At 33.5% G+C, this 13,839-nt stretch overlaps 2 protein-coding genes across 4 annotated transcripts in view; both read right to left on the bottom strand.

Annotated features, from left to right (window-relative positions):
- Positions 1 to 13,839, bottom strand: part of LOC139525377 (archaemetzincin-2-like) — a 19,503-nt gene extending 5,664 nt beyond the window's left edge. Inside the window, exon 1 of one of the 3 annotated variants that reach the window (XM_071320680.1) lies at positions 13,780 to 13,839. Coding sequence is in view for 1 of the 3 variants with exons in the window: in XM_071320678.1 (XP_071176779.1) it covers positions 3,669 to 3,746 (78 nt within the window). In the remaining 2 variants the exon portion in view is untranslated. Of the gene's footprint in view, positions 1 to 3,628; positions 3,817 to 13,779 lie in introns of those variants that run through there. The other 2 variants (XM_071320679.1, XM_071320678.1) reach the window with 2 other exon arrangements.
- Positions 3,561 to 9,667, bottom strand: LOC139525378 (archaemetzincin-2-like). The gene is made up of 5 exons (XM_071320681.1): positions 9,494 to 9,667; positions 7,591 to 7,693; positions 6,779 to 7,295; positions 5,627 to 6,027; positions 3,561 to 4,812 (listed from the first exon to the last, which is right to left on the bottom strand). Exons 1-4 carry the CDS (start codon positions 9,551 to 9,553, stop codon positions 5,712 to 5,714), a joined length of 996 nt encoding a protein of 331 aa, XP_071176782.1. The 5' UTR covers positions 9,554 to 9,667; the 3' UTR covers positions 3,561 to 4,812; positions 5,627 to 5,711.

Below are 13,839 nucleotides of genomic sequence, written 5' to 3'. Positions count from 1 at the left end.
GCACCAAACAACATCGTTTTTGTGTGTAAATCTCATTACACAAACTCCTGATAAATGAACTAGGTATTGACCATTTACTTGGAAACTCAACATATACCTTCACGACACTTACCAAAGAGGAAATCCTGGATAATCATAGGTCTGTTCTATGTTCCTTTGGAATTTCAACCAAAGGTGAAGAACTAGATCTTCCCTCCCTGTATTAGAACTTAAACTAAAAAGGTGTTCTTACAAACAACGGTATATTGCTGGGTCTTCCAAGGCTCAACGAAACCTCTTTCTAAATTATTAACTCTGATTCAAACAAAAAAATCTCCGAAATTGGCATTATCAAGATGTGTGATTTGGGAGAAAACTGTATTGTATTTTAAGCTCCGACGGCATCAATTGGTGATTGGATGGTCGCAAATTAAGTTTAAACGGTAAACGGTTATTTGCGACCATCCAATCACCAATTGATATCGTCGGAGCTTAAAATACAATATTGTTATCTCCATTCTAATGAAACTGACAGAATAAAATGTTAAAACATGTGATGTATTTAAAATCTGTCATAAACCGTCTGCCGTACCTTTCATAGCATCAATTGTCAAGTGATGCCATGAAAATTAGTGACGTTATCCAATCAAAATAAACGTTACAACGTTGGTGCATTAGAATTCTTGATTGACAACATATTTGTTACGTTTGGAGGACGTGTTTTTCAACAGACTGTCGGAATTCAAATGGGAACCAATTGTGCCCCTCTTCTTGCCGACTGTTTCTTTTTATCATTTTAAGGCTGACGTCATACAGGAACTTCTTAGGAAGAACGATAAGAAGTTGGCAATATCCTTTAAATTTACGTTCCGCTATATAGATGATGTTCTCGCACTAAATAATACAAAATTTGGTGGCTATGTTGAACGAATCTATCCCATCGAACTAGAGATAAAGGATACTACAGATACAGTTAAGTCTGCCTCATATCTTGACTTACATGTACATCTAGAAATTGACAATGAGATGAAAACAAAACAAAGGAGATGATTTCAGCTTCCCAATTGTGAACTTTCCATTTCTATGTAGCAACATTCCAGCAGCGCCTGCATACGGAATATATATCTCCCAATTGATACGATATTTCCAGGCTTGTATTTCCTATCATGATTATCTTAATAGAGGGTTGCTGTAAACAAAGAGGCCATGAAACCAAGAGTTCCAAATGGTGAAGTTGAAATCATCCCTTTGATAATTTTATAGACGCCATCACGAGTTGGTTCACCGTTATGGAATAACCGTTTCACAGATGATATCGGATATGTTCCTTATGTCGTAACTTCAATAATCTTCCTTTTCACGGATGTGACTTACCAATTTAGATTATTTACCGGATTTGTAATAACATAAGCAACACGACGGTAGCTACATTTGGAGCAGGATCTGCTTACTCTTCCGAAGCCCCCCATGGTCACCACCAGTTTTTTATGGGGTTCGCGTTGCTTAGTCTTTTGTTTTTCTATGTTGTGTCTTGTGCTCTATTATAGTTATAGTTTATTTTCAATCTATGAGTTTGACTGTTCCTTTAGTATCTTTCGCCCCTATTTTACTAGTTGTTCAGTACTTATTTTGTTCAATATATCTATTAAGGGCATACGATACAGTTCCAGGGGAGGTAATGAAGTTGCTTACGTAAAATCTTATTTTCGCAAGGTCAAACTATAACTTATCGGGGGAAAATGCAGTTTTCAACTGATTTTTATCATTCAACTTATTCAACTTGAAAATAAGTTCATGGATCCCTTTTTTTTAAATCCCATTTGGTTTGATTACGTAAGAAGATTATGTGTGACAATTTTCATAAAAGCGTAAATAGTACAATTTTTTAAAACTGATAAATATACAGCAAAAAACGATGTTTTTTCTCTACATTCATGAACATTTGATAAATATGAGTTATTTGAAAAAACAAATATGCCCTTAATGTCTGACACTCGCTATCAATTAGACGGGAATTGACATTCTTATTCATTTTGGTCCATATAGTTGATTTTATCAAATCCCCCAAGAAGATGTATTTAGGGATGAACATTACGCATGCCCTGTGCTTTTCTCAGGTCTAATTGGTCTTTCGGTAAATGTATGTGACGGGTGGTGCAATTTGTGGTCTATACAAGCTGCCTTTGAAATGAGGTTTTCTGTTTGCTGTGATTTTGCTCCATATTGATTCTAATCCATTTTCAAATCCAGCTTAATTATTCATTGGTGCGAAGTCAAGGTTTGCTATTACCAGCAACATAGTCTCTCTAACATTCTGTTCTATCTTTGCGGTATATGTCACATCCTAATGAGTCTGGAGTGAATTCATTGGATTTAATACTGTTGTCAATTTTGGTTTCTTGTATCGTAACTTTATTTGGATTTATTGTTTACACATACCCGTGTAATTCCAGTATTTTACTTCATATTCCGTTGAACACTAATAATTTAGTGGTACAGGTACGTGTTGCTTTGTTTGATGGACTTAACTTGTCGGATAGAACCTCGTATTGGTTTCTCGTTTCTATAATTAATGCTTTTACACTTGAGGAGGAAGTGTAAAGGTTGGTGTCATTTCAAGATGGTCATATCCTGGTGCAACTCGTAGCCTGGATAACTTGGAATATTGCCTCACTATTGCTGAGTCTGAGATCAAGATGTTAGTATGCAAATACAACATGGTGCTGCACAATTTGTGCAGAAACATTCTCTGATATTTTGCAGTTCGCTATACTTTTTGCTGTTTATTAATGAACTTCTTATTTAATCTATGTGTCGAACTCACTCGTGACACATGCTACCTTTATCTCCTCTTTTCACTGGTTTCCTACATATTCCATTATTATTTTTATAGGACGGGGGTTTAATTCGATATACTAGTATCAGGATAACACCAGTGTGACATGCATATGGCTCTCCTTTTGGAAATTAGTTGCACTAAGTAGTTTCCATCTCCTATCCCATGGTGTGTAAGGCATTAATGAAATTATACATACCTTGGTGTTTGATGTATGGTGGCAAATAATAACCTCTTTGTGCTTGTGATTGAGGTTGGTTGCCTTTGTAGTTGAATACTGAACCTATAAGGTGTAGCATATTCCGACGACTGTGCCCAAAATTTTAACGGTATTTTGATTTATCCTAGTGTATCTGTTCTCATACTGTGAGAAGATAACTCGCCAACAATGTCCATCTTATGCTGCACAGTGGAATGCAGGGGGGATCCAGCCATTTTAAAAAGGAGGGGTTCCTAACCCAGGAAAAAGGGGGGTTCCAACTACATGTCCCCATTCAAATGCATTGATCGTCCAAAAAAAGGGGGGTTTCAACCCCCGGAACCCCCCCCCCCCCCCTGGATCCGCGCCTGGAATGGTATGTGAAACAGTTATTCAAATATTATGGTAACGCATGTTAACAACATTTATGCTAGCACGACTACACGTGCATACTTGTTCTTCTAATGTGACATGAGTGACACCATATAATCGACGGCAAACTGAAGTCCTAAAAGAGAGCACTGCTATCATATTTTCACAATACAATGCCAAATTATTTTTTTTATTTGCAAAAATACAGCATTATCAGTTTTACTATTCAGGAATAAAATTACATTTTTTTTAAGTAAACGCTCTACGTTTTTACAAGTTTACCATTGCTACTTCTTTATGTAAAGTGAGTCCGATTGCCTCAAACTCGTTCTGTTCTGAAAAAACTTTTGACTTTGCCATTATAATTTCAAGTCTAAAAATATGCTCGATCGTTTATTTTTGCTTGTTATGACAACATCAAAGTGAAAGCAGAGATATCCGCTTTTAACAAAACAAGTATTTACAAACCGTGCTTGTCTTAATTACAGAGTAAATGATACGCAAGTCATTGATTCTGTTTACTGAAGTTTTCATGATAGTATAGACTTTTAATAAGCTAGATTAAATATCTGGACGAGAACGTTTATTTAAGTAATAACGACATATATTGCTTTTGTCAATTTTGGTACAACATGTCGGAATAGGGTTTAAAATGTTGATTACACTTTGATCCAAGTGGTCATGATATTTACGTGACAATCGCGCCTTATAAATAACACGACAAATCTGGTATCTTTGGTCACTTTTTCTTCCAACAATCCAATTAAAATTATCGGAGATAAATATAAGCATATGTATTTTAATCTTAGCCTTCTTTAAACGTAGATCTTACTGTCGCAAATTGACTTTACTTAGCGATACGTAAACTCGCCAAAAACAGTTAAATAAGTAACAAAAAACTAGTTTAAAATATTACAAACGAGCAACATTTCCAAATAAAACACCTGCAGGCATCATCGATTCACAAAGGACCGAAGGTAACAAACCGAGACTCCGGCTTATAGCGAGACAAACCCTGATTTTAAACTTTGATTCCTCCAAATATTTGTATTTATAAATGCTACACAATTTTAATATGACAATTGATATCAAATAATTCGTTTCTATATATGTTGGCGTTTGTGTTTGTTGCACTTCCGTATTACTGTTGTTTCTTAGTTTTCCTCGGTTTTAGTTTGTAACACGACTTGTTTTCTCTCAATCGATTGATGACTTTTGAACAGCGGTATACTACTGTTGCCTTTATCTAGTGTTTATTTGCAAATATGCTAATGTGATGAAAGAGATAACTTCGGAAATATGGCAGTGTGTCGTAATGAGCAGTTTTATGACATATGCATGTTTGATTTAGATAAATCACACCTTGATGTAAAATAGGAAAACGGCAAAATTACCATTCTAGAAAACCCAGGTATACATAATTACACTTATAGCGAACCCTATGATAGTTTTCCATAGATTCACCTGCAAGTTACCTGTCGATTTAAACTTTTGGCAGTTCTATTGTCCCATCTAACAAATACAACAGGTATTGTTCTCTGTGTAGTTTATTCACTCAGACCTTTAAATTTCTTCTAGGAGAAATATATCACTCATTGATTAATTTACCTGACCAAAAAATTATCTGTTTTTTTATTGAAATACTTCTATAAACTCACATAAACTGTATGCAATATTGTATTTATTCAATATACTATTAATATATTTTCAATCTGTTCAATATAAAATCTGATTTAATAATAAAAAGTATATTTGAGACACATTTTTTAGTATTTTCCAAAGAATTTGCATGTTTTTGTTGTTGTTAATTTATAGACTATGTTTATGAAGACCTTAATTTAAAAATAATAATATTCAAATTTTTATTTATCAAACACACAAAAATATTTATTGAATATTTGATCAGAAATCAACTTTTAATTTTTAAATCATAATTAATATTGAATACATTAAAAACAAGTTTTTGGTTTTGAATAAATACAACACCACATGCAGTTTTGTGAGTCCTTTCTTAGTATTGGTATAAGTATTTTTTCATCATTGACAGTTCAATTTTTTGTTCAGGTAAATTAATCAATGAGTGATATATTTCTCCTAGAAGAAATTTAAAGGTCCCAGTGAATAAACTATACAGAGAACAATACCTGTTGTATTTGTTAGATGGGACAATAGAACTGCCAAAAGTTTAAATCGACAGGTAACTTGCAGGTGAATCTATGGAAAACTATCATAGGGTTCGCTATAATAATTATATCAAGCTCACAATAAAGACAATCATAAATTTTTCATCATAGCTATGGGTGTATGCATCTATTATTACACAAGTTAGTCTTTCTTCAGTGTTTCTAGTCTTGCGAGTCTTGTCCTGAGCCAATTTGCATCATCTCTAAAACCGAACTCCTCCAAAATTGGAATCATTTGTCTATATCTTTCTTCTATATCAAACTTGCACGAAAACTGGAGCTTCCTTAAACAAACAGGACAGAGGAATAGAGGTCGACCATCCGATTCTTCTAAATGATTTGATCCATTCATCAAACACTCATAGAATACACAATGTTTTAATCCAAACATGTGACCAATCTCGTGACACATTGTCTTACATGCTCTCTTAATAATCGTTGATATTCCACCTTCTTCACTGAAATAGAAATACCAAAAGATAGTTATTATAGTGCAGACCGATAGAAAGTCAGTCCCTACATGTATTTTTCCATTTCGGTAAAAAAAATCAAACAGATTGATCTTCTTGGAAAGTCTACCAACCGTTCTAAGGTTTTGAATAGTTACTGCTTGTGATATATCTAAATAGTTATCAAAGGTACCAGTCTTATAATTTAATTCGCCAGACAGGCGTTCCGTCTACTTAAGACTCTTCAGTGACACTAAGATTCAAAAAGTTAGAAGGTAATCCAACACGCATCTAACGCAAATTTCAGAAATTTCCGATTTTACTATTTTGAGGTTTACAAATTCTACTCTCTTTTTTTACAAAAATATTGAAATTTACACATTCATGGTATATTTCCATCATAATAAACCCCAAATAGAAAAAAAATCTGATTTAATACTTCCGTAAGTCAAGATAATTTGTCACTACCGATTTTCACAATTGTTATGTAAAGTGTGTATACATATAACAGTAAGGCCACTTTATATTATTGTGCCATTTTTGGGAAATTGTGTTTAAAACTTTTTTTGGAAATAAAGTTCATATTTTGATGAACGGATTTTTGTGTTAGGATTTTAACGACACAAAAATGATTAACGTGTATTGGTTGAATAATCTAATATTGATTCCGAGTTTCAAAAAAGAATTTTTCTTTTGAAAGTCAAAAATTAACTTCCGACGAAAACCTTTCTCGTATAACCAATGACCGTGAAATGCCTACCTTGCGGGTTCATAAACTGTCGTCTGTGTCTTGCCAAAGTTACTTAAATAACGAGCCAAAGAATATATTCCACAGTTTCCAGCCAAGTTGGCTAGTCCGAAGACGAAATTCCATGATTCTCTGGGATATAAATCACACATTGTGATGCCTGCAACGCAGAATGCATCACTTGGAACCAATGGTTTCATTATCTCTAAAACTTTCCCAGCATCCACTTGATATGTATTTGAATTTGAATTTATCCTGTTCGGAACTTCTTTATTGAGCTTTTTTGTCCCCATCACTTTCACTGGAATTTGAAAGAAAACTGCAGCAAATGCTCTGATAGGATCAATAATTTCTTTGGGTATTGGATCTTCATTGAAAGTCAACGGAATGAGGTATATTGTTATACGCCTACCGAATGGTAAAGAACTTCCAGAACGTTGCCACTGTATAAACGTTTGTCCGGATTCTTTTTGACATTGCATCCAGTCATTCTTTTTACCTCGTTTCTTTTTTTCAAACCATTCGGATTCTAAAAATGAAGAAGTTAGAAATATATAGCTCAATAAACTGCAATATACTACATGTTATAAAAATAAATATATACTCTCGAAAAATCAAAATTAAAAGAATGACGGTTTTGAAAAATAAGAAGAATCTGAGAGGGCAACCAAATACCAGAAATCAATATGAAAAAAGAACTTTTCTCTCTGGTGCCTTTAAGGTGAAGCAATTCCTGATCCGTAACTGACACCCGTTGTGTGGTTCATAGCTAACTACGATTGACTTTTAAAATAATAAAATTAAAATAAGTTGTCTCAACTTACCTGGAATAAAGTATTTTACAAAGTCGTCTGGTAAATCTTTTCCTTTATTTGGGTACAAGTCTTTGTTTATCAAAGCATATCGCAACACTTGAGGAATGGAACTCTACAAGTGAATAACATACATACTCATTTTCCTGTATGACTTTGTCGTGATGGTCTCAACAGAGAAGATGAAATATAAAAAAGACACTTTCCTCTATGGATCTTTTATGGTCACATTAGTAGAACGTGTCGGTTAGGGATCTAGTCGCATCACTTGGCGTTCATCATACTTAGTCCGTAAAGTGTTAGAAAATATTATCCCCTAAAACTTCTAGGTCAAATGGATCTAAAATTTGACCACAATATTCATTAAAGGATATGTTCCTCAATGCTCTTCAACATTGTACATGTTTGGCTTTATCAATATTTCGATTTGAGCGTCACGGGTGAGTCTTATGTAGACGAAACGCGCGTCTGGCGTCCTAAATTATAATCCTGGTATTTTTGATAACTATTCCGACGATCCGATGATAAAAAATAACAAAGGATAAAATTTAATATAAAAAAGAAGATGTGGTATGATTGCCATTGAGACAACTGTCCACAAGAGACCAAAATGACACATACATTAACAACTATAGGTCACCGTACGGCCTTCAACAATGAGCCATGCCCATACCGCATAGTCAGCTGAAAAAGGCCCCGATATGACAATGTAAAACAATTCAAACGAGAAAACTAACGGCCTTATTTATATAAAAAAATGAACGAAAAACGAATATGTAACACATAAACAAACGACAACCACTGAATTACAGGCTCCTGACTTTGGACAGGCACATACATAAATAATGTGGTGGGGTTAAACATGTTAGCGGGATCCCAACCCTCCCCTAACCTGGGACAGTGGTATATAAATAAAGGCAACAGTAGTATACCACTGTTCAAAACTCGTAAATCTATGGACAAAAAAACAAAATCGGGGTAACAAACTAAAACTGAGGGAAACGCTTTAAATATAAGAGGAGAACAAACGACACAACATTAAAATGTAACACACACAGAAACGGACTAAGCATTAAACAAAATCCAATGAGAATAACAAATATAACATCAAAACCAAATAAATTAATTTGGGATAGAAAAGTACCGTGACACGTCTTAGTTATGTGAATTCACACTCAAATATAAGAGAAAACAAACGACAACAATGTTACACACACAGAAACGAACTATTATATAACAATGGCCATTTTCCTGACGGTACAGGACATTTAAAAAAAAAATGGTGGGTTGAACCTGGTTTTGTGGCATGCCAAACCTCGCACTTTAATGGCAATGTTAAATATAACATTAAAATGACAACATAATATTACAGGACTACAATACAAATAAATAGGAGAACGTATTAGGCAAAGAAACACATGAATAATAGATAACAAAAGGCATCAGGTTTAAAATTAAATACGCCAAAAAGTATAACAGTACAAAAATAAGAACGAACTATAAAAATCAGTTGAAAAAGGCTCAACTCATCAAAAAGATTGCTGTACGGCCTTCAACAATAAACAAAATCCATAAAGCATAGTCAGCTATAAAAATACGAAGGTAAGTTAAACATAATTTTGATTCGATATATCGATTTTTTAAAAGATTTATACAAACATACATGTAAAGCTTTAAACAGCTTTCGCCGAATTTAGAAAAAAAATATGTGTACATCAACAAAGTAATCAAACATTAATTAAAAGTATTTTTCGAACAATTAAACAATTATTAAACACACTAAATATATAGCACACAAAAAAAACAGCGTAACAAAATCTACAATTATTTTCATAAAATATCAAATATTTCGCTATATGCTTAAGAAATAAACTAGTTGAAATCGATTATTTTTAAACATTACATACTACTTTACCCGAGTTTCATCAATTTCCGTTGTGATTCCAATGGCCTGCTCCAAAGACCGTTTTGCCATGTTTTATTCCTGTTAACAAATTATATTGTTATGACATTTATAAATCGAAAGTAGAAGTAATGGTTTCCGGAAGCAAGAAAAACCAACTATCCTTTCCGTGCTTGACGCATATATGAATATACATAAATGAAAAAAAATTAAATCTAGTAGAAAAACGAGTTTTAGACAATTTTTTCGAGGTCTAAGTTGTAGCAGCCGACTGCAGTCTTCACAACTGTAGACATTGACTTATTCTGGAATTAGTCAACTTTATATTGAAATAACAAGTCACCTTTATTGAAATCAATAAATTAGCTAGGTAAATAAAATAAATCATATACATCAATATTTGATATTTAACTTTATATTGTGTATTTCTATTTATGTTTTCTAAACTAATTTGATTGTTTACTTGCATGATTTGAATGTAACACACACACCTCTGCTACTTTTGCATAGGTAATATTTCTGTACTAAAAATCTGTAGTACTAGAAATTTTCTTTCAATATTTTGTACTATTTACTTTAACATTATAGTAACATTTAGGTTACTATATTTTACAGTACTTGATTTCTACTAAAAAATTTGGTACTAAAATAAAACCAACAGTGAACACAATATACCATGTTTGAAAATCATAACGTTGACAGATTTGAAATAGACACAAACCCTCAAAAAGCTGAAAATATAACGGTGTAACCAAAAATCTGTAGTGCTTAAATTAAATTAACTACAAATCAAGTACTGTAAAGTACAGGTATCTAAATATTACAATAATTTTAAAGTAATACAATAGTACAGAATATTAAAAGTAGATTCCAAGTACTGCAGATTTTTTGTACAGAAATAGTTCCTATACAAAAGTAGCTGTGTATACTATTTTATAAAATATTAATATCTGTATTTGTATCATTAGTCGAAGGAACTAATTCTGGCTTAAACTAGACGAGAGAGAGAGAGAGCCTATTCACGGCGTTGGAGAGCTGTTTTAAAGCTCTCAACTGGAGCACACTATGTCTTCATCCAGTTGGTTCCAGTGAATCACAGTCTTGATGAAGAATGAGTTCTTCAATTGTTTAGTTTTACAGTTTGTGTTGTTTCAATTGCCTTTGAGTTGTTTTTTACTGAGTTGTTGACTATATTTGTGCTTTCAAAGTCTACAAAGCGTGTCGACTTGATGATCCTTTTGGTTTTGCTCTTTACCAATAATTGTCAGATTTGACTGCTGGGACCAAACCCTCATCCACTTTGTACAATAATACCTGGACTGTAGGTTTTCAAGTTCCAGTACGGTTAGCATTTTGGTGACCGATCCTTCTTCGCTTGATTTATAATCCCCTTTGATGAATCATGATGCTCTTCTTTGGAATCTTTCTAATTGGTTGATGTTGTTTGTTGTATAAGGGTCCCATAAAATTGGCCCATATTCCATCGTAGAACTAACCAATGAAACGTATGCTGTTTTCTTACAGTATTTTGGGCAGAATTTGTATTCATAAGTTGCGCATTAGAAAGCTTAGTGTAGAATTTGCTTTCTTAGCTCATTTGAAATATGGTAGGTACATTTCAGATCTTCCGATATTTGTAGCCCCAAGTATAAATTGTGTTTCACTTGTTGGAGTATGTGTACCAATTTACGTGGATTGTGGAAAACTTTCATGTCCGTGGATTTTTGTTTTCGTAGTTTTGCCAAAATCTACATATTACAATATAGAAAATTTGTATTTCTTTGAATACATACTTAATTTCGTGGTTTACCTTTACCAACGAAATCCACAAAAATTAGTATCCCAAAAATAATAATGAATTCACAGTATCTCGCTTCAGACGATTTCATTATTCAAGTTATATATATATCAAAGCTTCATGTTGATATGCTAATGACTATGAGGTACAGTAATGTAAATGATGGACCTAAAATGGTATACGAGACATTTACAAAATCTCTGATAAAAACACAGTGACAGTGAAACAGGTGATATATCGAGAGCAATGTTTCAGACATATCAACTGATTCGGCGCACTGCTGTATGCTGTTATGGAACAGCAATGCAAGGACTCCGCATGGAACTGGATCAGCATTCTCATGATGTTTATAAGGTAATCATATTCTGGAAACCCAGTAAGAAAGTCTGCTTGATGACTATGAAGAGAAAAGTTTCAACCTTGAGTGACAGGGCACAGTCATGAGAGACTGTTACCTAGGGCAATAGGCCTTGAGCAAGACAACGTGCATCTCCTGTGAGATCCACATTACACGCAATGAACCGATACATATTAGGACACCCTTTAGGCTGTGCGAGAGCGATGGATGATGAACAGCATATACGACAGACTGAGAATAAGACTTGATGATATTGAGAATGGAAATTAGGAATATATTAAAGGGACAATAACTCGACCAAAGACCAGAAAACAGCTGAAGGACACCCATGGTTCTTCAACACAGTAAAAAAAATCTTGCACCCGGAGGTGGGCTTCAGATGGCCCCTAGATAAGAATGTGTGCTAGCTCAGTGAAAATGGACGTCATGCTTACTTACAAATGAATGAACTAATTGAGAACAGAAAAGAACAACGAATGTGGAAAGTCTGCAAGAATGCTAGATATTTGAAGATCTGCCAAAGAAGAATGTGTGCCCCCCTTTCCGACCAACAACGCATATGGAGATCTTGTCAGACGGAGAAGGAAACAATCTATGATGTAAACTAAAGTGATAATAAACTTCGTGTTACCATGAATGCAACAGGATGAGGATGCACATATAGAGCAGACACAGAAGAGATAAAAACAGTTTAAAGAGAAGAGTAAAAGTGCCAAGAATATGAAGATCAAGTGGCTAACGAATGCAGACAAAACAACTTGGAAATCTTTTGATGAAGATCTCTAAAGCATCTTAGATGCAACATTCAAGGTATATGAAGGTAGAATGATGAGAGCAATTGCGCCCATTCTTTACCGTGTAATAAATATAAATGGACTAATAGCTTCCGAAAAATAAAGACAGCACACAAGATTAGAGAAACTATATACAAAAGGAAAGCAAGGACTTGAAAGGAGACATAAAAGGAAAAGTAGTTATAGAGTCTCTGATTAGGAGGAAAGATTACATATGCAACAGTTGAGGACAGAAACAATGGAGGAATTGAAGACACTAACTACAGCCGAGACTTGCAGAAGAGACAGAGAGAAAAAGAGAAATAAAAGTGCACAATTCACAGCTTTTGAAGTATATTTAAAGATTATTTAATGTGAGAAACTGGAAACTACAGATGAATCATAAGAACAATTAGACATGTTCAGAGAAATACAGGACGTTCTTAAAGATACAGGAATGTTTGTGTACACAACGTTGAAAACAATTGAAAACTAAAAATCCAAAACGTGGAGCCAAATTCGGCTAACGTATGCAAGGTCTAAGATATAAAAAAAATGATTCAAATGGCTTTAAAAATATATAAACAGTATGAGATCAATGACTTTACTGGTCTCGTAATACCCTTGAAATGTATATCAACGATGACATCGATAAAGTGGATTTATAAACTCGTCAAATCACAAGGTTTATGATTCAACTGTTACAGCCAAAGCGTGTCTTGTGTATATAAGACTAAACAGTAGCGCTCAAACAAACAAAATGAAGACAAATTCAATGAGAAGTTGAAAAATAATTCGCAACCAAAAGTTCTAAAAGTTTTGTTAAATCTAGGCCTGGCAAATCTGCATGGAGTAAAAAAAAGCCGTTAGTATTTCGAATGACTCACATTTGAAACCATTGATAATATAATAATTGCAATTAATATTCCTTTTTTAAATATTTTTTCCGTCTATTCGAAAAAACCTAAAAAATTATTTGTACCATGTTTAATACTATTTAAGTGTCTGCTGTTCATTTTTTTTTGTCTTTAAACTGTGTCAGGTTATATGTAGACGAAAAAGGCCACGGGCTAAGTAACCGGGTTTTTTTTAACTGTGTAACCTTATAAAAATTATAATCGATATCCAAGTACACAAATCCTCCTTAAGAATTCTAGCCAACTGTATCAGATGTTTTGTGATATTTTATGGCGTGATAACAAATGAATTAATAAAATCGTTTAATAATAAATATGAAACTATATCTATAGTATAATATGTTCTTTTATAAATAAAAAAAATAACCAGCGTTTTAGTCATAAATAGGTTAGCAGGTCTATATAGTGTAAATAGTTGAATTGATCATGACAAAAAAACAAAATTAACATACTTGGCAGGATCAGTTCAAAAATGTCCCGGTATATAGGACACATATTCATACTTTGTAGTC

Source organism: Mytilus edulis, chromosome 5 (genome assembly GCF_963676685.1).
Source record: "Mytilus edulis chromosome 5, xbMytEdul2.2, whole genome shotgun sequence".
NCBI classification, from domain to species: Eukaryota; Metazoa; Mollusca; class Bivalvia; order Mytilida; family Mytilidae; genus Mytilus; species Mytilus edulis.
The sequence above is the reverse complement of the archived record's forward strand: the minus strand, read 5'-3'. Positions and strand labels throughout refer to the sequence as shown.